General features: G+C 42.6%; 3 protein-coding genes across 9 annotated transcripts in view; 2 read left to right on the forward strand and 1 right to left on the reverse strand.

Moving 5' to 3' along the window:
• Nucleotides 1–80: 80 nt before the first annotated feature.
• On the reverse strand, nucleotides 81–5,209 carry c14h2orf69 (chromosome 14 C2orf69 homolog). Of its 4 annotated transcripts, none has more exons than XM_071340281.1 (5): nucleotides 5,057–5,209; nucleotides 4,634–4,926; nucleotides 3,500–3,729; nucleotides 1,381–1,859; nucleotides 81–607 (listed from the first exon to the last, which is right to left on the reverse strand). In XM_071340281.1, exons 2-4 carry the CDS (start codon nucleotides 4,919–4,921, stop codon nucleotides 1,382–1,384), a joined length of 996 nt encoding a protein of 331 aa, XP_071196382.1. In that variant the 5' UTR covers nucleotides 4,922–4,926; nucleotides 5,057–5,209; the 3' UTR covers nucleotides 81–607; nucleotide 1,381. The 4 variants fall into 4 exon arrangements, with proteins under 4 accessions (XP_071196382.1, XP_071196379.1, XP_071196381.1 ...); XM_071340278.1 differs by having other exon boundaries at nucleotides 3,488–3,729; XM_071340280.1 differs by having other exon boundaries at nucleotides 4,634–5,188.
• A 457-nt stretch (nucleotides 5,210–5,666) lies between these two features.
• ftcdnl1 (formiminotransferase cyclodeaminase N-terminal like 1) lies at nucleotides 5,667–12,325 on the forward strand. Of its 4 annotated transcripts, none has more exons than XM_071340284.1 (6): nucleotides 5,667–5,775; nucleotides 6,965–7,083; nucleotides 7,230–7,325; nucleotides 7,627–7,782; nucleotides 10,087–10,275; nucleotides 10,562–12,325. In XM_071340284.1, the coding sequence occupies exons 2-6, from the start codon at nucleotides 6,969–6,971 to the stop codon at nucleotides 10,999–11,001; spliced, it is 996 nt and encodes a 331-aa protein (XP_071196385.1). In that variant the 5' UTR covers nucleotides 5,667–5,775; nucleotides 6,965–6,968; the 3' UTR covers nucleotides 11,002–12,325. The 4 variants fall into 4 exon arrangements, with proteins under 4 accessions (XP_071196385.1, XP_071196387.1, XP_071196386.1 ...); XM_071340286.1 differs by lacking the exon at nucleotides 5,667–5,775 and adding an exon at nucleotides 6,111–6,129; XM_071340285.1 differs by lacking the exon at nucleotides 5,667–5,775 and adding an exon at nucleotides 6,286–6,401.
• Nucleotides 12,326–15,330: 3,005 nt separating this feature from the next.
• LOC139538340 (nck-associated protein 5-like) overlaps nucleotides 15,331–25,781 on the forward strand; it is a 113,349-nt gene continuing 102,898 nt past the window's right edge. The window contains exon 1 of the mRNA XM_071340287.1: nucleotides 15,331–15,915. The gene's annotated coding sequence lies outside the window, so the exon portion shown is untranslated. The remainder of the gene's footprint in view (nucleotides 15,916–25,781) is intronic.

Genomic DNA, 25,781 nt, shown 5'->3' on the forward strand with positions numbered 1-25,781 from the left:
AGACATGCATGCAGCTAGGTATAATCAACCATTTACAAATATAAAATGTGTTTGACTGAAATAACCCCTATACACACACACACATTTCAACACTATTGTATATTTTAAGAGTTGGTCATTTTTTTTCTCTAAATGTGCTAATCATACAACAGCAGCTATGGAATAGCATGTCTTAAACAAAAACAGCATTTCAAAAAAATGGAATGGCTATGAAGTAGAAAAGTACATTCATTGCATTTCAGGAGCCATTGAAACAATAATCACCAGAAATCCAGCATGGTAGTGCAAAAGCAGCTCTATAAGCTTACCAAGAGATATCACTCTAGTCTATTGGAATACAGTATGAATGCTGAACAACAGCCTCCAAGATTCATTTAAGCTAACCTCCAACTCAAAGTCCATCACTGAACATAAATCAATTTACAACAAGTTACAGGACATTCTGACCCAAGCAACAGCAGGAAATGTAGTTGTTCCACACAAACACCACCAAGTGTTCCTTGGTGAAAGAGAGGCCCACTCCAAGTCACCACAGTATGTCACTTGATATCAAGACAATGTTCAATGGAAGGAGCTGCTGCACTTGAGGAATAGTCAACTGTTGCCCCTGAAATATTGCAAGAAAATAAACTTTACTCAACCACACTGGACATTGGATCAAAGCTACTTTTTAGATTACAATCAATGTGTTGTATTGCACAAAAAAGGCAAAGGTTACAATCAAGGTTAGATAATCTGACAATTGACAGGTCTGGCCCTTGATCTTAAAGACATGCTCCGGAACTTTGGCGACTAGTAAGTACAGCATTTTTTAAACATCCCGCTATGGGCTGAATGTTTAAGTGTAGTTCATACATGCATAATCTATGAGCAGAATTACTGTACTACCTAAATTAAACATGAAATCCCTAGTTCGAAAGTGACTACTGGAGGTTGTGCGGTGCCATTTTCACTCTTTAAAAAGGTGCATTCTGTCAAATGTTCATATGCAAATAGCCCTTATTCGGTACAATATGCAAACTTTGTCTATGATAAAGGCCAATCTAGTGGAAGTAAGGAAATGCATTCCTAGGAGAAACGACTGAGGGGTGTCTAGATAAGGGCAATGCATTCCAATTGGAATCTGCATGCTTGGATTTTAAAGAAAAATATTAGATCATAAATATTAGATAATCTTAGATCATGAAATATGAGGTCTAGGAAGATAGAGACAGTGATAGATTGACTTCTGCACGAAAGGAAGAACCAAGAGGGATGAATGAGACTCAACTAGCTTTAGCCCCTTGCATTAAACCAGAAATTTGCAGATCGAATCAAGCTTTGCCAGTATTTTTTTTTTAAACTTTGCATGCCAATAGACAATCAGGAATGAACAAACACCTCAGAAATCCTGGATGATCCGGAAGTGGTTCTCGATGGATGCGGGCTCATCCTCAAAGTGCAGCTTCTGGCTGAGTCGGGCCCCTAGATCCTCAAGTTTCTTGACAAAGCGACCATGCTCTCGGCCCACCCAGGCTCGCATGGGGTCACGCACCTCGTACGGTGTCACGTGGGCGTGGACCGCAACCCCGCTGGCCGCCAGTTCCCCCAGCGCCCGCTTGTCAGTCACCCAGGTCTCGCTGCCTCCCGGGTGGCCACCGTCCAGCCAGTACATGTCTGAAAGGCGCTCCACAAATGGCCCCAGCTCCGGGTCAGCCCGCGCCCTCGCCAGCTCGTACACCATCTGGTTGAGCACCACGCAGCCTTTGCTGAAGCCAACCACGGCCAAGGAGAAACCCGGGGCGACTGTGTCGCTACCCCTTTGAAGCGGGAGGGGGTTAGGCAAGCCAGCTCGCTCCATGCCGTTGCTCAGCAGTGCCCTACAAATCAGTTATAATTGAGTCATTTGGCAGATTATCTAAAGCAATTTACAGTAAATTGAGACAACTGCATAAAAAATAAGGGCATTCGGAAAGTATTGAGTCCCCTTGACTTTTTCCCACATTTTGTTAAGTTAGCCTTTTTTAAACAATCCTCAATCTACACACAATACCACATAATGACAAAGTAAAAACAGGTTTAGAAATGTTTTGTTAATTTATTTAAAAATATCACATTTACATAAGTATTCAGACTCAGGACTTTGTTGAAGCACCTTTGGCAGCAATTACAGCCTCAAGTCTTCTTGGGTATTATACTAGAAGCATGGCACACCTGTATTTGGGGAGTTTCTCCCATTCTTCTCTGTAGATCCTCAAGCACTGTTAGGTTGGTTGGGGAGCGTCGCTGCACACTTATTTCCAGGTCTCTCCAGAGATGTTCGATCAGGTTCTAGCTGGGCCACTCAAGGACATTCATCGACTTGTGCCGAAGCCACTCCTGCGTTGTCTTGGCTGTGTGCTTAGGGTCGTTGTCCTGTTAGAAGGTGAACCTTCGCTCCAGTCTGAGATCCTGAGTGCTCTGGAGCAGGTTTTCATCAAGAATCTCTGTACTTTATTCCGTTCTTCTTTCCCTCGATCCTGACTAGTCTCCCAGTCCCTGCTGCTGAAAAACATCCCCACAGTATGCTGCTGCCACCATGCTTCACTGTAGGGATGGTGCCAGGTTTCTTCCAGATGTGACGCTTGGCATTCAGGCCAAAGAGTTGAATCTAGGTTTCATCAGACCAGAGAATCTTGTTTCTCATGGTCTGAGAATCTTTATGTGCCTTTTGGCAAACTCCAAGCGGGCTGTCATGTGCGTTTTTACTGAGGAGTGGCTTCAGTCTGGCCACTCTACCATAAAGGCCTGATTGGTGGAGTGCTGCAGAGATGGTTGTCCTTCTGGAAGGTTCTCCCATCTCCACAGTGGAACTCTGTCAGAGTGACCATCGGGTTCTTGGTCACCTTCCTGACCAAGGCCCTTTTCCCCAGATTGCTCAGTTTGGCAGGGTGTCCAGCTCTAGGAAGAGTCTTGGTGATTCAACATTTCTTCCATTTAAGAATGGAAGCCACTGTGTTCTTGGGAACCTTCAATGCTGCAGCAATTTTTTGCTATCTTTCCCCAGACCTGTGCCTCAACACAATCCAGTCTCGGAGCTCTACGGACAATTCCTTTTGACCTCATGGCTTGGTTTTTGCTTTGATGTCAACTTAGGCACACACCTGTCTATAAGGTCCCCATCTAAATCATGTCCAATCAATTGAATTTACCACAGGTGGACTCCAATCAAGTTGAAGAAACATCTCAAGGATGATCAATAGAAACAGGATGCACCTGAGGCCAATTTTGAGTCTCATAGTAAAGGGTCTGAATACTTAGGTAAATAAGGTATTTAAAAAATCATATAAGTTCGCAAAAATGTCTAAACCTGTTTCCGCTTTGTCATTATGGGGTAGTGTGTAGATTGAGGAAAAAGAAATCAAATCAATTTTAGAATAAGGCTGTAATGTAACAAAATGTGGAAAAAGTCAAGGGGTCTGAGGTAGTGAGTGTTAGTGACAATCACAGTGCTAGAATAAAACATTACGAGATGGGATACATCAGGTGGCGAAATGCTCCGTAGTCAGGTGAGTGCTCGGGCGCTCCAAACAGGTTGCTCTCCACAAAGTTGTGATAGCAGCTGAACTTGTGCAGGTACATGCGGGAGGCTCGGATCACCCACACGTGGCGGTCAGGGAAGCGGCGACCCAGGGTGAGGGCGACGTTCTCCAGGCTCCAGGACAGCCACTGCGCCCCCTCTGGCTGGAGCGACATCTCCTGCTGGAAGTTCTAGGGATGAGAGATGGACAGAGGAACAGTGGTGTACGAGATAGACGGGGAGGAGTGGGTTGGGTGGAGGCGGAGGGAAGTGGGGAAAAGGAGAGGGGGTCAGTGAAAAGGGAAATAGACAGATGGGGGTGCGAGTGGGGGAGATGGACAGAAGGGAAAGGGCCGAGGATGGAGAGAGAGAAAGATGGGGTGAGTCACCTGGCTTAAAGCAGCTTAAGAAGGGTTCATGTTTTTGTGCATCATGGCAACTAAATAACAACCGCATCAATTGGGAGACAAGACCTGTTCTGCAGTGTCATGCAGTTCGCCTAACAATGACCATGAACTAATTCTGAGGGGGAAAAAAGGCTACCCTCATGTATTTGGTCCTTGGGTGGAAGACCAAACTTACTAAACTAGTTTTTAAACTATCCTCCTCCCAATGGAGTTTAACACATCAGGTGAAAGAGTGGTCCCTATGTGATCATGGTCTGGGGTTGCATACATAGACATTAAAGGGGTCGCATACAATGAACACATTCATTAACAATTGCTGAGCATCACACTCGCAACATCTTCAGAATACTAACATTCCCTCGGAAATACTAAGACACCCTTGGAATCATAACATTTTAGTAGGCTAGTCTGTTGGAACTCTTGGAATGGATGTTATTATTTGTGGGCAGGAGTATGTGAATTCGACAATCCACTTGAAATGTAAACAACCATAGCTGTAACCAATTTAGCTAACAGGATTATAGGCTGGCTACGCAACGGCCTTTCACCCTTATGCTTGGCATCAATTGGCATACGTGTATAATGTTACCAACCTGCATAATGCCATGACAAATAGCTGAAATGTTCATTTGATGGCGAAATAAGTGATATTCATATGTACCTGCCTGACAAAACCCACACCTCTCACCTGTATGTCTCCAGGGAAAAACACAACATGTGCACTGCGATATTCGGCGTCTGAACCGCACCGTCCCTGTGAATCCAAAGTACTGAGTAGAAGCAAGTCGTTGACTCGGTCCGGTTGGCATCCCGGAATGTCGACCAGTCTCCGCAGTCGCGGCGGGCTCCCAGGGCGTGTTTCCTGGACTCCAGGCAGAGAATGCTCTGGAGGCTCGAATGACGATGAACCTGCTGCAGCGCTCATTGCTTTTGCTGCACAATGAAAGCCCGTTGCAACTCCACGAGTGGTTATCATGGGGGCTAAAACCGGATTAGTGTAGTTTAGACGCAAATGCATAGCCAGTTAATGTACAGCATCCGAGACAGACACACGACAATGAACGTGCAAAACGATGGAATATCGACAAAATAGTCATAAACAACTTTCTACCTTATGTCGTTGTAGTTCCTCCTCAACATCGTTGTTTTTCCTGGACGTTGATAATCTTGTCAACCTGGGTGACGCTAAAGCGAGTACTGTTGTTGTCTTTGCATTTTGGTCCTCCACGTGTCGCTGTTTGCCAAGGACGTCAGCACGGGAACCAGCCCTCATCCGGTTTCTGAAAGCAAAATACGAATTGCGCATGATCACAGCAAAGACCGTACAATATAAAGATGGGCAGAAACTGCTTCTCCAATAGAAAACCCCGATCACGCTTGTAGTAGGCGAAGTCATGGTGTCTTTTGCTTTCTAAACGCATGCGCTGAAACACGTCATCGGTTCAAACGGTCGTCTCGCGCCAAACTGCGCATGTGCAGACCGTGAAATCAAAGGCAGACCTTCAATAAATTGTTTTGGATGAAAACGTGTCAGTTTGTCACTTTCATGAGGTTGGCGGCCCGGCTCTAGGTTGTGCTTTTAGATTTGAGAAAATTGACAACTAAGGAAGAATTTGTCACCTCTCTAAATGACTTCTGAAACCCCAATCCCTGGTCTGCTTTGCATGCCTTCCCGGAAGTCTCGCGATGTTGCCTCTCGGTTTATAAACTCAATGGTTGAAGTTTGAATTTACCACTGAGTTACTAAACCCAGAGGTGCAACATCGTGAGAGACTTCCGGGAACGCTTACGAAGCAGACCAGGCCGGGGTTTGAGAAGTCAATTAGAGAAGTGACTAATTATTCCTTAGTTGTTAATTTTCACAAAATCTAAAGGCACAACCTAGATTCGAGCCAATGTTTTAAGAACTTGAACATCTTATTACGCTAACCTCGTGAAAGTGACAAACTGCCACGTTTTCATTTACATAAAAAAATAAATTTTGTATCGAAGTTGTGCCTTTGATTTGACAGCCTGCACCAACGCAATTTGGCGCGAAACGACAGTTAGCCCAGATGATGTGCTTCTGCGCATGAGTTTAGTTTAGCCGACGTCGCCATTACATCGTTTACAAGTGTGATCGGGGATTTCTCTGGTTTCCACTAGTTACCACAGTCACCATGTCAAATTTGGCTATCGTAAAAAGTAATGTAAACAAAAAAATTGCTTTTGGTATTAATTGAAGGTTAGTCATAAGGTTAGCAGTGTGGTTAGGATTAGGTTTAAAATCAGATTTTAGCCAGAAAATTGTAGGAAAGGGCGGGGTTTATCGCTTTGTGGCTGTGGTAACTAGTGACGACCGATTTCTATTGGAGAGGCAGCTTCTGAATCACAGATTTTGCAACCTCTATACGTTTTTCGCCTTACAGTAGACACTTGATTGACTGTGTGTTGGCGTTTTTCGTGGTTATTAGAACGCAAGTATTACATTATGGCTACATATCAGGCCAGCACGAGAGATGTTTAGCATGTCATGTTTTATATGTTAATGAATGCATTTATGAACTGCGCTTGCTTACTCTTGTGTAACAACTGTATTGGCCATGTTTTGGATTTGTATCATTTTGGTTGATGACAACATTCAAAGTTACAAGTGGGATATTCATTTGACACAGATGCGTTTGTAATGTTTCTATAAAAAAATGTACTCCATGTTTATGTTTGATATATTGTTTATGTTATGATGGCGAGATATCACATACTTTTCGATCAACCAAGCTGCAGTTGTACTTTGCAATGTTGTAGACATATTGACATTTTTGTGATGAAAATGTTACATTTCTCCATGAAGTTGTATTTAAATGGAGTAAAACAGATAATCCCAAAATGAGAACTTTTCAACCATCAGAATATAATAGAGAGACCCAAGGAAATACAGTACAGTTGTCAAATAACTGGTGTTTAGCTACAATTTGCATCTGGTGAAATAGACCACTGCAAAATCAGCCTACCTAAAGTTCAGTGACATGGGTTCCTTCAGGGGGATGGCTCATAGTGCCATAGGCCAGCGTCTGGTCGCCTGCCTCCTCAATGTCTCAGAAGCCCGCAGGAAGGAATTGGTGGAAACAGTGGCCAGGGCAGCTTTATTTGACAGTAATGGTGAGTTACCCCTGTAAACAATGTTTCATTGTTCACTGTACATACAGTAGTAACAGTGATAGGAGTGGAAAATAGTTATGATTTAACAAAATATGATGGTTTCTTAATGGATTTATGCATCTTTCCGATTGTATGCATCTTGTCAGGCGGACGGCGAGAAGGGACAACAGTGCTCAACATCTTTAATGACCAAGACTACAACCGGTCTGTCATCACCATCGTGGCCAGTATTGACTGCATCAGTGAGTCTCTGTCCTTTTATTGGGGAAAAACAACAACTACACTAAGGGACATTTCCTACAGGCTTTGTTCGGGATCACAATGTTACAATAAATATGACAAGTACTTTGCAAAGGTCTTCATTATCCTCCGACAATCTTTTAGTCTTATGAGGGGCAGTGGTATAGTAACCCCTGAACATGGCTGCCTAAACATTTTTCAAGCAGACCAGGAATTAAGCACCCTAATTTAACCAATAACTGAACCCTGATTTCACTTGTCATTCCAATAATAGAAGGCGTTGTCATTGTGTTTCTGTTGCAGAGGAGGCAGTGCTGTCTGCGTGTGAGCAGGCCTGTCGACTGATTGACATGAGTGCCTATGCAGGCGGCCACCCAACGATGGGCGCTGTGGACTTGGTGCCCCTCTACCCTCTGGGAGAGGAGGTGGGACTGGGGGACTGTGCCAAGGAAGCTAGAGGTGTGTGTGTGGTGTGCGTGTGCGTGTGCCTGCATGTATGTGTCTACACTTTAAAGCTTTGGCCCCCTCTTTCTCTCTTCTCAGTACATCATGTTGTATGCTGTATACGTGTGAATTGTGCGGCGCCTCATGCAGTGGTGTATGTACAGTGTCTTCAGAAAGTATTCATACCCCTTGACTTATTCCACATTTTGTTGTTACAGCCTGAATTAAAAATTGATTACTTTCCCCCCCCCACCCATTTACACACAATACCCGATTCACTCATTTGTTTGTAAACAGTTAACAATCTAATTGGCTACCACATGTTCTTGTCAAACTTTCAACAGAGTAGCTAGCAAGCAACAAGATATGCCAAATAACTCAGATTTGACCATTCAAACACAAATCGCATTGCCAGGAATCAGATTTGTATCTGACCTCAAACCACTTGCGACAGTGGTTTGAAATGTGTCTCGAAATATCTGATTCATGTGCATTTTTGGCTGTTCAGCTTGCAGGAAAAGGAACCGATTCGAATCGGATATGCACGCATTTTGGAGTTGAGTCACTTCAAACTGCCAATGTGAACAAGGCTTATGAGTTTTCCACATCTGGATTGTGCAATATTTGCCCATTATTCTTTTCAAAATTCTTGCTACCATTTTTAGGTCTTGCCATAGATTTAAGTGAAATAAGTTTTTTATTGTTTGTTTTTTAACCCTTTTTTTCTCCCAAGTCGGGAGTTTACACATACCTTAGCCAACTACATTTAAACTCAGTTTTTCACAATTCCTGACATTTAATCCTAGTAAACATTCCCTGTCTTAGTTAAGTTAGGATCACCACTTTATTTTAAGAATGTGAAATGTCAGAATAATATTAGAGAGAATTATTTATTTCAGCTTTTATTTCTTTCATCACATTCTCAGTGGGTCAGAAGTTTACGTAAACTCAATTAGTATTTGGTAGCATTGCCTTTCAATTCTTTAACTTGGGTCAAACGTTTCGGCTAGCCTTCCACAAGCTTCCCACAATAAGTTGGGTGAATTTTGTCCCATTCCTCGTCACAGAGCTGGGGTAACTGAGTCAGGTTTGTAGGCATCCTTGCTCGCACACGCTTTTTCAGTTCTGCCCACAAATTTTCTATGGGATTGAGGTCAGGGCTTTGTGATGGCCACTCCAATACCTTGACTTTGTTGTCCTTAAGCCATTTTGCCACAACTTTGGAAGTATGCTTGGGGTCATTGTCCATTTGGAAGACCCATTTGCGACCAAGCTTTAACTTCCTGACTGATGTCTTGAGATGTTGCTTCAATATATCCACATAATTCTTCTGCCTCATGATGCCATCTATTTTGTGAAATGCACCAGTCCCTCCTGCAGCAAAGCACCCCCACAACATGATGCTGCCACCCCCGTGCTTCAAGGTTGAGATGGTGTTCTTCAGCTTGCAAGCGTCCCCATTTTTCCTCCAAACATAACGATGGTCATTATTGCCAAACTATTTTTGTTTCATCAGACCAGAGGACATTTCTCCAAAAAGTACGATATTTGTCCCCATGTGCAGTTGCAAACCGATATAGTACTCGTTTCACTGTGAATATAGATACTTTTGTACCCGTTTCCTCCAGCATCTTCACAAGGTCCTTTGCTGTTGTTGTGGGATTGATTTGCACTTTTCGCACCAAAGTACGTTCATCTCTAGGAGACTGAACGTGACTCCTTCCTGAGCGGTATTACGGCTACGTGGTCCCGTGGTGTTTATACTTGCGTACTCTTGTTTGTACAGATGAACGTGGTACCTTTAGGCGTTTGGAAATTGCTCCCAAGGATGAACCAGACTTGTGGAGGTCTACAATTTTTTTTCTGAGGTTTTGGCTGATTTCTTTTGATTTTGCCATGATGTCAAGCAAAGAGGCTCTGAGTTTGTAGGTAGGCCTTGAAATACATCCACAGGTACACCTCACATTTGAGTCAAATGATGTCAATTAGCCTATCAGAAGCTTCTAAAGCCATGACACCATTTTCTGGAATTTCCCAAGTTGTGTAAAGGCACAGTCAACTTAGTGTATGTAAACTTCTGACCCACTGAAATTGTGATATAGTGAATTATAAGTGAAATAATCTGTTTGTAAACAATTTTTGGAAAAATGACTTGTGTCATGCACAAAGTAGATGTCCTAACCGACTTGCCAAAACTATAGTTTGTTAACACGAAATTTGTAGAGTGGTTGAAAAACGAGTTGTAATGACTCCAACCTAAGTGTATGTAACCTTCCTACTTCAACTGTATGTGTTAACCCATCCTCTCACCCTGTCCAGCGGTGGCTGCTGGGCTGACTGAACGGGTCAGTGGCACCAGTGCTTTCTTCTTTGGTTGGGCAGACTCACCCCAGCACCGAGGCCTGGCGCAGAGACGCAAGGAGATGGGCTGGTTCAGGAAGAATCCAGACACAGGAGCCATCCGACCAGACGTGGGGCCCCTGCCACAGAAACGATATGGCCTCACAGGTTAGCACTCGCTTAGGGCTTGGCGGTTGGTGGATGTCCTGTGCACGCAAATACTGAGAGGTGATTTTTAAAACATAGGGTTAGGCTAGATTTGTATGTTTCATTCTGAGGACAGGCCCTCAGTGCCCCCACATTACACTCATGAAGTATAGCACAGAGAGAGTGTACCCAGGAACCACTAATTGGGCACATTTGAAAATAACCGCATCTCTGTACCTCTTTGTTCGCACCATCTTGTGACTTTTTGTTTGATCTTCTGACCTTTGACCCCACCTTTGCCATGCAGGCATCGGAGCTAGTCCCTACGTCATGAACTGCAACGTCACCATCGACACCCAGGACCTGGCTCTGGGGCGCAGCATCGCCATGTCGATTAGGGAGTCTACTCCTGGGGGGATACCGGGGGTGCAAGTGCTGGCCCTGCCACACGAGGGTGCCGTGGAGATAGCCTGCAATGTGGAGAGCATGAAGGGGAACCCTCCTAGCCAGGTTGGGGAGAGGGGCGAGCCGTGGCCCACCTTCAGTATTGGTGGGCAGCTATACTGCCACGCCCCAGCATCTCTTATCACAGCCAGGGTGGCAGAGCTGGCAGGACGGCAGGGGGTGGCCACTAAGGGCACGGCGCTGGTGGGGTTCACGCCCCATGAGTGCAGAAGCCTGGCAGAGAGAGCTTTGTCACTGGGCATCGCTGAGTTCTGGAAAGAACTGCGCAGGTTACACATGTAACCTTCCAAACTTTACTACAAAACCTCAACGTTTTGTATTATTCAGGTTGATTGAACGAAGAATGTAAAAGGACATGCAAGCTGTTATCGGCAAGGTTTAAAGCATATGAATTGCACAAATGCACGACTATTACACAACAGTTTTGAATCTGTGGGCTCTGGATTTGATGTAGCACATCTGAACAAGGATATTGTACAGAGAATCTTATTTAGTGTGGTGATCATGGTTGAAAACATCAATGCCATAGTCCTTAACTGTGATCATCTTAATATAAGTACTCATCAAGACACAAAGGGACAAATTACCAATTTAGAGTTGAGGTAATACTTTTTTGTAAATCATTTAACGATGTCAGTGGGATACTTACACAATTTATTTTGTTAAGCGTGCATATCTCAAGTCAGAATAACACTGAAAGTGCTGCAAAATGTTGCAATTTATTGTTCTATTTAACAGGTTAATCCTTCTTTATTTGACTTCTACTAATCTATAAAGAATAAACATGACTTTACTATAACTTTACTATTTTCATATTATTGTTTATAATTCTACCAAAAAATATATATAATCATGAAATATATTGAAGGTGCGTTCTGTAACATTCTCATGTTCAAAAATCTAAAACTACCATTAATATTGGACTCAATGAGTAAAAAAAGCAACTGTGTATCCAGACCAAAGTGTGTACACACCTCGTGTTGTAAGACGTGGTCTAGCGTCAGCCAGGAAAGTTCTGGCCACCTTCAGACAAACAAACGTGCACACTGTTTGGCATGGTAGAGGTCTTCGCCAAGACGTGTCAAAACGCATAGACATTTGTTTGCTCTGTCTATTTACGTTTTTATTGCCTTTTGTGATTGGATTTCAAATTACCATGTTGATAGAAATGGCTCACTCCAAAAGTGGTCAAGGACAGGGTTAAGTTTAGGGCTGGTGCTTAAGCTATTCAAGATAATATTTTCTCATGTCCACCACTTTGGAATTTGGGCGATGGTCAGGTCACTTCCTGTTTGGTATAAATATGGAACTGTGTTTACAGATGGGTCCTTGGTAATTTCCTGTAATTTAGCATACATCGCTTTTAGTCAGTCAGTCTGCCTAAGGCAATTTTTGCCATCCAAGATACAGATGCATAATATCCTAGAGAATTGATGTTATGTATTCATATGGGGAATAGTTTTTGCATGCGCTTTCACTATACGTTCAACTAATTGCAATATGTATGCCAATTAAATGAATCTATACTGAACACAAATATAAACACAACATGTAAAGTGTTGGTCCCATGTTTCATGAGCTGAAATAAAAGATCCCAGAAATGTTCCATACGCACAAAGCTTATTTCTCTCAAATTTTGGACACAAATTTGTTTTTAATCCCTGTTAGTGAGCATTTCTCCTTTGCCAAAATAATCCATCCACCTGACAAGTGTGGCATATAAAGAAGCTGATTAAACAGCATGATAATTACACAGTTGCACCTTGTGCTGGGGTCAATAAAAGGCCATTAAAAATGTGCAGTTTTGTCACACAACACAATGAACACAGATGTCTCAAGTTTTGAGGGAGCATGCAATTGGCATCCTGACTGCAGGAATGTCCACACGAGCTGTTGCCAGTTCATTTCTCTACCATAAGCCGCCTCATACGTTGTTTTAGAGAGAGTGTGGGCAAGTGGTTTGCAGATGTCAATGTTGTGAACAGAGTGCCCCATGGTGGTGGTGGGGTTATGGTATGGGCAGGCATAAAGCTACGGACAACGAACACAGTTGCATTTTATCAATAGCAATTTAAATGCACAAAAATACTGTGAGATCCTGAGGTCCATTGTGAGGACCAATCTTTAAAGGAATCTGTGACCAACAGATGCATATCTGTATTCCCAGTCATGTAAAATCCATAGATTAGGGCCTAATAAATGTATTTAAAATCTATGAATATTTTTGTTCAGTATAGCTTGGCTACTAGAGGGATATGTACTGTATGCATGTCCACTATGCATTGTGACAATTCTACTAATTTAATTCACGATATTACACATTTATAATTTCATCTTCACATATTCATGTTTTTAATTGTCTTTGTGTGTCTGTGCACTGTGAAATTTGAGTGTTACATTAGAGAGTACTGTAGCGTGTATTGCGAGGCTATTTGCCTCCATTCTGACTCACAGTATTAACCATTTGATGACATGCAGGGGAATTTGGCTAGATGACAAGCAGATAGTTCTGGGACGAGATGATTTCACTCATTGGTTACATGAGGGCAGTTCAACCGAGTAAAGGCTTAACTGAATGAACAACAAAGGTGGAAATTAATTAAATAGTTTCTGGATTGGCTACGTCTCTGAGGGAAGATCCTCAAAGCTAGATGATGTGAAGCCAGCAGCCCCACATAGGGCTACCTGCCATCAAACCCCCCCACACACCCCCTGAAAACCCTGCACAGCTAAATCAAGTGCACCCAAATAATCGAAAGGAAACATAATATTATTTTGACCCAGGTCTGTGTTTCACATACATTTAAAAGCCCACAAGCGATCTGATGGTGTGAGCTATCAAGGCATTCCAGAAAAAGAATTTGGTGTTGCACCCTTAATGTATGCATGCACCATCGTTATGACTGTATGTACTTGTCTGGTTTGTGTACTTTAGGTATGAATTTTCCTACAGTAGGCTATATTTGTTTGCGTTAGCGTTTATATGCATTTGTACGTTCCCTCTTAATGTGTGCACATTAGTCTCTTTGTATCTTGTCCAGCTGAGGCTCTTAGTCATACAGTTAATGCAGCCATGCAGCTTCATCTCATCAGTACAGTACATACTGCACAACACACACAAACACACACTCCCTGCCGGCCTTGGGAGCATCAGGCCCCAATGTAGGTCACAGCATAAGCCCAGGGGTGTCCTGATCCTCCCAACACTCTCACACACACGTATGGACATGTACATGGAACCCTATTCACATTTTTGCTCATTTAACTTCCAAACAGTATCTACCTCAAACTCATATATTAGCACTCACTCTGCACTTTGTTTTGAAAAGCTACCTAATTTAATCTAAGCAGCTGTCACTCATGTCACCATGCATTAGCTTACTTTTATGGGATGAAAATGGTCCAGGTAATGCGTGGCATCTGGTGGCTTAGAACATGTTTGTCTGCCACAAGTCTGAAGTCTCATGTATTTCCCTCATGTAAAGAAAAAACAACTGATTGAGCATTAGATAGATAGGTACTTTATTTATTCCCAGGGAAATGTAATTTAAGCTTCTCTCGGACTCGAGCTCACTCGGGCTCTCTCTGCTTTCCCTCTCTCACTGTCTTTTTTTTGCTTTTTTCCTCACTCTCTTTTCCTCCCTCTCTATCAATCTACACCCCTCCCTCCCTATTAACCTCATTAGTCCTTAGTGAGTCACTTCTGATAGCCCTAACGACTGTAAATGCAACCTTGCTAGATTCTAGGTTGACACTTCCTTCTAAGGACTTTCAAGGAGGGCCCTTTTAGATACTCACTAGAAAGTGTGGATTAGGTAGTCACTAGGCAAACAGACATTATGATAGAGTGGCATTGGTTGTCTGTTACTGTATATTTCATAGCAATAATATACTGTAGATATTATATCAAATCAGGGGTTAATGTTACAGCCCTAATTTTCACTATAAATATTCATATCTAATCAAATGTTCACTGTAAACATTTCATTGTAATAATCCAATGTTTTTAGAGTTGTGTGCCTTTTTAGTTCTTCAATAGATGCGACACAGGATTCTTTCGACATGAGTTGAAAGCCTGGCAGTGTATCAACTGAGGGTCATGTGACATGATACAGACATAAAGGATCTGATGTGCGCAAATGGGCAACCATTCATAAGCAAGTTATTAAGCCGATATGTGGAACATAACATTTGTTTCTTCAGTAATGTGTTTTCGCTGTGATTTTATCATTTTATTTCGGATAATTTGAGACCTGAGGTCAAGTCAGTCGTGACAGCATAACATTATCTTCCTCGGCAGTACCCAAAAGTCAAACACATTCCTTTTAAACTTAGTTGATTCTGTCAATTCAAAGAAAGTAATGTATACCGTTGGTCAAATATCTTGGAACTACCTTTTGACGCAGTGTTAGAACAATTGCCCTTCTCATGTAAAGTATTATGATTTTGAAGTAGCTTTGGAGGAAACTTAAGTCTATCATGGTCACTCTCATTAAAATAGTCCAAAATGCAACGGCTATCCTCACCCGCCTTGCAGAAGCAGAATGTGCCACCTATGAAGTCAGCAGTCCCCAACCCCCACCCTGAACACATGTTATACATCCGCTGGGCACAGGGAGAGCATAACGCTGAGACACAGCTGAGAATAGGGAGAGAAAGAGAGGGGGCACTGAAGTGGAAGTATGAGTGAGCATCAGAGAGAAGGACAGAAATAGAGCGATAAAGGAATGAATTGCAGAGGGAGGCTCAGAGAGAGAGAGCAATGGTGGCGCACATGGGTTTATGGTATTGTTGCAAGAGCCTTTTCTGTCATTTTCTGTGGACATGAACCTCACGTGGATTTTGTTTTCTCAGACTCCCTGTGGATTTCCCTGCAATTCCTCCCTGGATCTAAACAGCTGTTGAAGACTTGAAGACCAAACCATGCCTTCTCTTCATTGTAGCTTCAACATGGGCCCTTGACTGGGTTCCCTGGCTGGATTCTTACTACCACGGATACCCTTCACGGTTTTTATTTAACTCTATCTTAGTCCCAATGAGATCAAAATACCTATTTTTCAAGGGAGACCTGGCGAAGAAGGATGGCGCTATGTTGCACCTCCACTCAGCACCACCACTCAGTGCATGCTCTGCAGTGAAGATTCCTCCATGTGCTATCTATACTGACGTCCCTAATCGTGGATAGCCACGGACAGGGTAAGATGCTGCCATGACGGCTGCTTTGAATGAATGACTGTCATGTAGAAATGTAAGACTGTTCAGTGTGGCACTGAATTACCACATCGTAGGTGTGTTATACATGGCCTGAGAATTGGCATGGAGACAGACAGGTGGGATTTGAAAAGTATGGTTTGTGTAGCAGTGGCAAGGTTCATGGCGTGTTAAAGGACTTCGCTTATGTAAAAAGGAGTATAAACTGGATGGTATGGTATCTATTACTCTCGTGCCTAAGACCCTCATACACTGCACTCCTCTCCATGCCCCCTCATACCTATGGCCCTTCTCCCCTCAGATCTACTCCCCCACTATAGTCTCACACTTTATCCATTCTTTATCCCCCTCCCCAAGGGATATATTCATACCAAGGAGTATATTCACATTCCAATGTGCCAGGTAATTCTGAATTATGCTTGAAAATTGAGTGTGGAACTCCAATGTGGAATTAAATGTGCTTCTGCGCCAGCTGTGCACTTTGGGTGGAGCAGATTTGTGTACATACATAATATTGCTCTGGTAGCACCTATCTAAACAAGATCACAGAATTTTGAGAAGCACGTAGTCATGTGTTGAAAGTGCGTAGCAGCCGATATGTGATATATTGCTTCCTGATGAATAGGCAGTCTCATACAAATGGAAGACTATGGCAACAACACCGCAGCAGCCCTGAATAGGACAGAGCACTTACTCAACAGTGGATGTGATGTGGCTCAGGGCAAGGGGATGGTCAATGTCCACAGCTAGATTTTCATGCTTGGCCTGTCTAGGCACACAATCGACTGTGTTGGCAAGGGAGACTGAGACATGCATTTAGGAAGAGGTAATTAGTCTACATGTTTTGGATAAGCATACAGTACAACAAGAAGATGATAGACAGTGAAACATAGATATGTATGCATATGGTAGTGTGCATGCATTTTTATTTCATTAAATCAAATAGTTTATGTAATCAAGGTGTTGTTTACGTAATCAAGACATATGTGCGTGCTGCAGCAAGCAATCGCTTGGGAACTATGATGGCTAGCCCCGCTTGTACAGTCGTAGCGGTGTTGTAACCAAGATAAATGTAATGCTGTCTACACAACCACGTTCATTTTCAGCTGACTTCAGAGGTTTAAACAACAGTTTTTTTTATACTTTATTTTATTTTAGAACATTACTGGAGTTGTTTTCAGAACAGTTGTTCCAGCAGAGGACACTGCAGGCCCAGACTGCACGTCCTTGCTTCACCCCTTTGAGTAGGGAATTGTTTCTACTAAATAATCCCTTTTTTTGGGTCAAACAGCACGTAGTCTCTTGTGAGAGACTGTTAACATAAATGTAATGTCTGTTAGCACTACTGCTGAATCTGAGAAGTGGGGGAGACATAGTTGGTTCTGGGTTCTGGAATTAAACAGCACAGTACACTGCATTAAGACAAATTAAGTCAAATGATTAAGATGTCTGGGTTGCAGCAGGATGTGATTTACTGAAGATGTATGTATTTAAATGCTCAGGGGGAAGGTCCCAAGGCCAATGTGAGAGGAAGAGGAAAGCTTCCTCAATTATACCAATTTACCCCCTACCCAGAGGAAGACATTTAATTACACTTTTCTGGCCCAAGTCTTTCCATATAAGCACACATACAGAAAACTGCTGCTGCTGACAAGCCAGTAATGGAATGACTGTAGGCCCATCCTCAGTTGTTCCCACACCATGGGCTCAATTTAGGACCGTGGCTTACATGTTTGCACACATTTAAGTATTGCACACAAGGTTCAACATAATCTTACTCTTATATTTTCACTTGTCATGGGAACAATTTGTGAGGATAATGTGGAACTACACAGCAAATTATCTAGTAAAAAATCTATGAAAAAAGAACACTGGTAAATCAACACTGAAAGTCTGTGGACCCATATACAGTCGTGGCCAAAAGTTTTGAGAATGACACAAATATTAATTTTCACAAAGTCTGCTGCCTCAGTTTGTATGATGGCAATTTGCATATACTCCAGAATGTTATGAAGAGTGATCAGATGAATTGCAATTAATTGCAAAGTCCCTCTTTGCTATGCAAATTAACTGAATCCCCCAAAAACATTTCCACTGCATTTCAGCCCTGCCACAAAAGGACCAGCTGTCAGTGATTCTCTTGTTAACACAGGTGTGAGTGTTGACGAGGACAAGGCTGGAGATCACTCTGTCATGCTGATTGAGTTCGAAAAACAGACTAGAAGCTTCAAAAGGAGACTGTGGTGCTTGGAATCATTGTTCTTCCTCTGTCAACCATGGTTACCTGCAAGGAAACACGTGCCGTCATCATTGCTTTGCACAAAAAGGGCTTCACAGGCAAGGATATTGCTGCCAGTAAGATTGCACCTAAATCAACCATTTATCGGATCATCAAGAACTTCAAGTAGAGCAGTTCAATTGTTGTGAAGAAGGCTTCAGGGCGCCCAAGAAAGTCCAGCAAGCGCCAGGACCGTTTCCTAAAGTTGATTCAGCTGCGAGATCGGGGAACCACCAGAACAGAACTTGCTCAGGAATGGCAGCAGGCAGGTGTGAGTGCATCTGCACGCACAGTGAGGCGAAGACTTTGAGGATGGCCTGGTGTCAAGGGCAGCAAAGAAGCCACTTCTCTCCAGGAAAAACATCAGGGACAGACTGATATTCTGCAAAAGGTACAGGGATTGAACTGCTGAGGACTGGGGTAAAGTAATTTTCTCTGATGAATCCCCTTTCTGATTGTGTGGGGCATCCGGAAAAAAGCTTGTCCGGAGAAGACAAGGTGAGCGCTACCATCAGTCCTGTGTCATGCCAACAGTAAAGCATCCTGAGACCATTCATGTGTCGGGTTTCTTCTCAGCCAAGGGAGTGAGCTCACTCACAATTTTGCCTAAGAACACAGCCATGAATAACGAATGGTACCAACACATCCTCCGAGAGCAACTTCTCCCAACCATCCAGGAACAGTTTGGTGATGAACAATGCCTTTTCCAGCATGATGGAGCACCTTGCCATGAGGCAAAAGTGATAACTAAGTGGCTCGGGGAACAAAACATCGATATTTTGGGTCCATGGCCAGGAAACTCTCCAGACCTTAATCCCATTGAGAACTTGTGGTCATTCCTCAAGAGGCGGGTGGACAAACAAAAACCCACAAATTCTGACAAACTCCAAGCATTGATTATGCAAGAATGGGCTGCAATCAGTCAGGATGTGGCCCAGAAGTTAATTGACAGCATGGCTGTACAAATACAAATGGCAACAATGTTAAATTAGCATGCTGCTAAAGCCTTATTCAAATATTTCCCAGTGTCTTGCCTTGCCCAGAGTTACCACCCATGACTGTATTTTTTATTGACAGACATGGTTGTTGCATTCATCCATTTTCAGCCCTATGGACTTCACCGATTGAGATCCTATGGGAATATGTTATAATAAATACAGTGCCTTCGGAAAGTATTCACACCCCTTGATTTTTTCCACATTTTGTTACATTACAGCCAATTGTAAAATGTATTAAATAAAACAATTTCCTCAGCAATCTACACACAATACACCACAATGACAAAGCAAAAACAGGTTTTTAGAAATTGTAGCAAATTTATAAAAAATTAAAAAAAAGATACCTTATTGACATAAGTAAAAATGTTAACACAATACCATATGTATTTCAATATCTATGTTTGTGCATGTACATTGCTTAATTAAAAACCCCAGGGCCACTTGATTTCTGAAATGTAGGACCTCTTTAGGTATCAATTTTATATCATATATTTATAAAAATATATAATTTGATGAAACATTGAATTTGGCCATCGTTTTATTTTCCCAAAGAAACACATTGTATAACAGATTCATTCAGAACGGAGTGCTCGGGTTGGGGTGTAGGTTTTCTAGCATAGCCTGAAGGTAGGTAGGGGCAGTTCCGCTTTCTGTTCCGGTGGTAAGCACCATGGTCTTGTAGCCAGTGGAGTGTGTGGAGGAGCTGGGTGACATGAGAACTTTGGAAGGTTGAAAACCAGGCAGCCTGCAGCGTTCTGGATAAGTTGCAGGGGTTTGATGGCAAAGCGAGGAACCCAGCCAACAGCGAGTTGCGGTAGTCCAGACGGGAGAGGACATTTGCCTGAAGAGCATGAACCTGCAGGAGTGAGTCACTGCTTTGATGTTTGCAGAGAACAACAGGGTGTTTTCCAGGGTCACGCCAAGGTTCTTTGTACTTTGGGAGGGTGACACTGTGGAGTTGTCAACCATGATGGAGAAGTCTTTAAGCGGGCAGGCCTTCCCCGGGAGAAAGCGGTTCAGTTTTGTTGAGCGTGAGGTGGTGGGCCGATATCCAAGTTGAGATATCTACCAAGCATGCAGAGATGCGTGTTGCCACCTGGGTGTCAGAAGGGGGGAAGGAGAAAAGTAGTTGAGTGTCATCCGTATAGCAATGATAGGAGAGACCATGTGAGGATATGACGGAGCCGAGTGACTTGGTGTATAAAGAGAAGAGGAGAGGGCCTAGAACTGAGCACGGGGGGGACACCAGTAGTGAAAGTACGTGGTGCTGACACAGATCCTCTCCACGACACCTGGTAGGATCGTCCTGCCAGTTAGGATGCAATCCAAGAGTGTGCATAGCCTGAGACGCCCAGCCCTGAGAGGGTGGCAAGGATGATCTGATGGTTCACGGTGTCAAAGGCAGCAGATTGATCTAGGAGGATGAGAACAGAGGAGAGAGCTTTGGCAGTGCAGAAAGCCTCCGTGACACAGAAGAGCAGTCTCGGTTGAGTGAACCGTCTTGAAGCCTGAGTGGTTAGGGTCAAGAAGATCGTTCTGAGAGAGATGACGAGAAAGTTGATCAGAGACAGCACGCTCAAGTTTTTTGGAAAGAAGGGATATAGGTCTATATTTTTTGATGTCACATGAGTCGAGTGTTTATTTCTTGAGGAGGGGAGCAACTCGGGGCATTTTGAAGTCAGAGGGGATGCAACCAGTGGTCAGGGATGAGTTGTTGAGTGAAGTGAGGAAAGAGAGAAGGTCTCCAGAGATGATCTGGAGAAGGGAGGAGGGGATAAAGTTGAGCTGGCAGGTTGTCGGGCGGCCAGACCTCACTAGTCGCAGGATGTCATCTAGAGAAAGAGGAGAGAAAGAGGTCAAGGCATAGGGTAGTTCTTTGTGAGTGAGACCAGTGGACTCAATAGGCTGAGTTAATGAGTAGAGGATGTAGCCAACCTTTTTTTTCAAAGTGGTTGACAAAGTTGTCCGTGAGAGGGAGAAGGATTAAAAAAACATCTTAAGGATCGGTGTTCCGTCAACGGGACAGTTGTAAGTCATGCAGCGCGTTAAATCAAGATCGCAGATTTTAGAGTAACAACAAATGTCGGTACATAGAAGTGTCTTATATCGGCTGAAAGCTTAAATTCTTGTTAATATAACTACACTGTCCAATTTACGGTAGCTATTACTTCGAAAAAATGCCATGCTATTGTTTGAGGAGAGCTTCTAACAACATTTTTTCCCCCAATGCTATAGGTTTGATAAATTCACCTCCGAAGGTGAAATGTGTCCTTACATTCTGAAATCTTGCTCTGATTTATCATCCAAAGGGTCCCATAGATAACATGAAGTCTCATTTTGTTAGATAAAAACATTTTTCATATTCTGAAAGGTCCATATAGCATGCACGATTGATTTTGTATTTCCACTTGTTCAATTTTCAAAGAAAGAAATCTCACCCTAAATGTTGTTTCAACAAGTAAAATCACGTTCATATCTATTCCTCAGAGATCCTAGAAGGTAACAAGACTTCACTATTTCATTAGGGGTGTAGTATATCCTATAGGGCACCATATTTGGTCAGAGAGCGACACCTTCATGGCACGCCGATGACGCGGGTGACCATCTCTTGAACAACTGTATCTTTGTCAAATAAGCACCAATCGGGGTCAAACAAAGCTAGCTAGATAGCCAATGAGCCGGGCTTTACGGGAGTACCCGGAAACCATGTATATGCTGTAAAATGTAGCTTCTAACCTTGTACGACAGCATGCATTTTCATTTTGGACAAAAATTATAAGGATATTCAGACTTATGAAGTTATGAAAACTGGTTGTTTTGCAAATGTTGAACTTATAATATGGCTACTAATACTTGGAAAGCTACATCAATGTCCAAGTATACAGATTTGATGATATTCTTGCAGAAAAATGGAATATGAATGCAAATGTCTCCTTCACAATTTGCCCAAATGTACATGGGGACTTCACACTAAATGTCTGTCATACTCCAAGTAATCCATCTGAAACTTTTTACATACACTGCTTCCATCTTGTGGACACTATCGGCATTACAAACGGAGTGATGGCAATAACAGAGACCTTTCTCTTCCATTTCAAGATGGTAGTAAAAAAACACTGGTTGTTGTTTTCTTTGTATTTTATGCTATCAGATCTATTGTGTTATATTCTCATACGTTCACTTCACATTTCCACAAACTTCAAAGTGTTTCCTTTCAAATGGTACCAAGAATATGCATATCCTTGCTTCAGGGTCTGAGCTACAGGCAGTTAGATTTGGGTATGTCATTTAGGTGAAAATTGAAAAAAAGGGGGCTATCCCTAAGAAGTTTTAAGTGGCACACAGTTTCCTAGGGTTAGCGGTAGAAGCTTGAAATATAGAGAGGTAGAAAGTGGCTTTACCATCAGATACAGAGGAAGAGAAAATAGAGAGGAGGGAGTGAAAGGTTGATAGGTCTTCCGGAAGTTTAGTTTCGCTCAGCTACCCGCAGTCCTGTTCTGTATGCTCGCAATGAGTCAACTAGCCACGGTGCAGGAGGGGAGGGCCGAGCCGGCCGGCAGGAAAGGGGACAGTGTGAGTCATAGGATGTGGAAAGGGAGGAGTGTAGGGTCGAATAGGCAGAATCAGGAGACCGGAGGGAGAAGGATTTAACAGAAGGGAGAGATGATAGGATAGAAGAGGAGAGAGTAGTGGGAGAGAGAAAGCGAAGATTGCAACGTCGCATTCATCTGGGTAGGAGCTGAGTGGTTAGGGTTGGAGGAAAGGGAGACCGAAAAGGAAACAAAGTAGTGATCAGAGACCAAGAGGGGGGTTACAGTGAGTTTAGTATGCGAGCAGCCTCTAGTAAATATGAGGTCAAGCATATGGCCTGCTTTGTGAGTTGGAGGGGATTGGGAGAGGGTAAGGTCAAAAGAGGTAAGGAGGGGAAGAGAGAGTTGGGAAAAAATGAATCGAAAGCAGACGTCGGGACGTTGAAGTCGTCAAGTATGAAGAGCGGTGAGCCATCGTCAGGAAATGCGCTTATCAAGGTGTCAAGCTCATTGACGAACTCTCCAAGGGCACCTGGTGGATGATAGATGACAATAATGTTAAGCTTGAGTGGACAAGTGACAGTGACAGCATGGAATTCAAATGAGGAGATGGACAGGTGAGAGATAGAGAAAATCTCCACTAATGACAAATGAGTAGACCCATGCCACCAGCACGACAACCAGATGCTTTCGGACTATGAGAGAAAACATAGTCAGATGAAGGAAGAGCAGCTGGAGTAGCAGGGTTCTCTGGGGTGATCCATGTCTCCATCAGGAACAAAAAGTCAAGGGACTGAAGGGCAGCATAGGCTTAGCTGAACTTTGTGTTCTTGACCCCAGATTGTCGGTTCCAACTGCTGCCAGAGACCCGGAATTCTACATGGGTTGTTTGTGCAGGGTACATTTGAGGCCACACTAGTCAAGGACTGTTTTATCTGCTACCGCACGGCAAGCGGTACCGGAGCGCCAAGTCTAAGTCCAAAAGGCTTCTTAATAACAGCTTCTACCCCCAAGACATAAGACTCCTGAACAGTTAATCAAAGGGCTACCCAAACCCCTCTTTTACACTGCTGCTAATCTGTGTTTATTATCTATGCATAGTCACTTTAACTCTACCTACATGTACACATTACCTCAATAACCTCGACTAACCGGTGCCCCCGCACATTGACTCTGTACTGGTACCTGCTGTATATAGCCTCACTATTGTTATTTTACTGTTGCTGTTTAATTATTTGTTACTTTTTTTTCTTAACTTCTTAAAGCATTGTTGGTTAAGGGCTTGTAAAGTAAGCATTTCCCAGGAAATCTGAAATCCTTCAACCAGCATTTTTTGAAAATCTGGGCATTTGGGGAAAGTCACTGGATTTTGCAACCCTACTTGCAGGCCTGATGTGGTTGAGATATGAACTGGGGTACAATTATGCACCAATAGCTAAAGGTAGCAAATAGCAAAATGCCCAGATTTTCAAAAAATGCTAGTTGAAGGATTTCAGATTTCCTGCTTCAGTTTCCAGGAAAATTCCAAGCAGGATTTGTGGAAAACCTGGGAATTTTGGGAAATCAAACCAACTTTTATTTGTCACATGCGCCAAATACAACAGGTGTAGACCTTTACAGTGAAATGCTTACTTTACAAGCCCTTAACCAACAATGCTTTAAGAAGTTACAGGGCACCACTAAAGTGAAATGTGTTTGTACCCCTTTTATCTAAACCTTTTATTCTGAGTGTAATACAATGGACTGAAACTCATGGTTTACAGACCACATCAGGCCTGCAAGTCACTTTATGCAGGTTTGAAAGGTGATGTGTAATTCCTATTGGAATCCAGCCAGTGTGGGTATTTCCAAATACATTTCACCCACAACCTTTATTTAGAATGACTGCCAGGGTTAGGAAGACTATGCCATGAGACTATCTAAACCATCTAAACTGGAACAAGTATTTCAGTAATGGGTGCAATAAGTCCAAGTAACATATTGGATTAGTCTAGAAATGTTTTGTAATTTATATTTGAGTAGTATAAGAATAATGAATTACTCAATAAATCAATCAATGTACATGCACAAACATAGGTATTGAAACAAATAATTCAAAAAATCAACCTGCAATAGAGCATGCAGGGAAATATGATAATAATGGGTGTGGTTTTGGTTCAAAGTGATGTGTATGAGATTCAGGCCCCTTTATTAGGGTAAAACTAGGCCCTCAAATTATGAATTACGTATGATAGGCTGTGTTTACACAGGCAGCCAAATTCTGATATTTTTTCACTAATTTGTCTTTTGACCAATCAGATCAGCGCTGAAAAAGATCTGATTTGAAAAGATCTGATGTGATTGGTCAAAATACCAATTACTGAAAAAAAGATCAGAATTGGGCTGCCTGTCTCAACATTGCAGTACTTTGTTAAATCTTTTTTTTTTTTATGATTACATATTCAGTTAGCATCTCACTTGGTGAAGTCCATAGCACCCAAAAATGGATGAATGCAACAATGATGTCTCTGTTACTAACAAATACAGTCCTGGGTGGTAAACTCTACAATTTACTCAAAAGGCACTCTGGGAAATATTTGAATAAGGCTTTACACTAAGCAGTGTGTTAATTTAACACTGTTCTGGTGTGTATATGGGTCCACAGACTCCACATGTTCAGTGTTGATTTAACACGTAGTGTTAATTCTTATTATTCATATTGGATCATTTGGTGTGTATTAATCCACTATGACCATTGGCTACAATGTTATGTTCTACCCTGGTCACCATACAGTAGATGTTTTATTTATCTGAGCATATGAGGGCCTATCATGGTTGTCCTCACAGTAAATCCCAACAGTGGGTGAATCATTTGACTTGGTAATGTAATTAAGCAACAAACAAACCACAGTACAGCAGCACTCATATAGCCCTTTAATATCCTAGCGTGACACTCCTGATCTAGGTCACTTGTCCTGAATTCAAGCAGATCCTACTAATTCAGTGAACTCTCGCAAATCAAGGATCTTCCTTTATTTTGTGAAATAAGATTAGTATCTTATTGTA

Source organism: Salvelinus alpinus, chromosome 14, assembly GCF_045679555.1.
Source record: "Salvelinus alpinus chromosome 14, SLU_Salpinus.1, whole genome shotgun sequence".
NCBI lineage: Eukaryota > Metazoa > Chordata > Actinopteri > Salmoniformes > Salmonidae > Salvelinus > Salvelinus alpinus.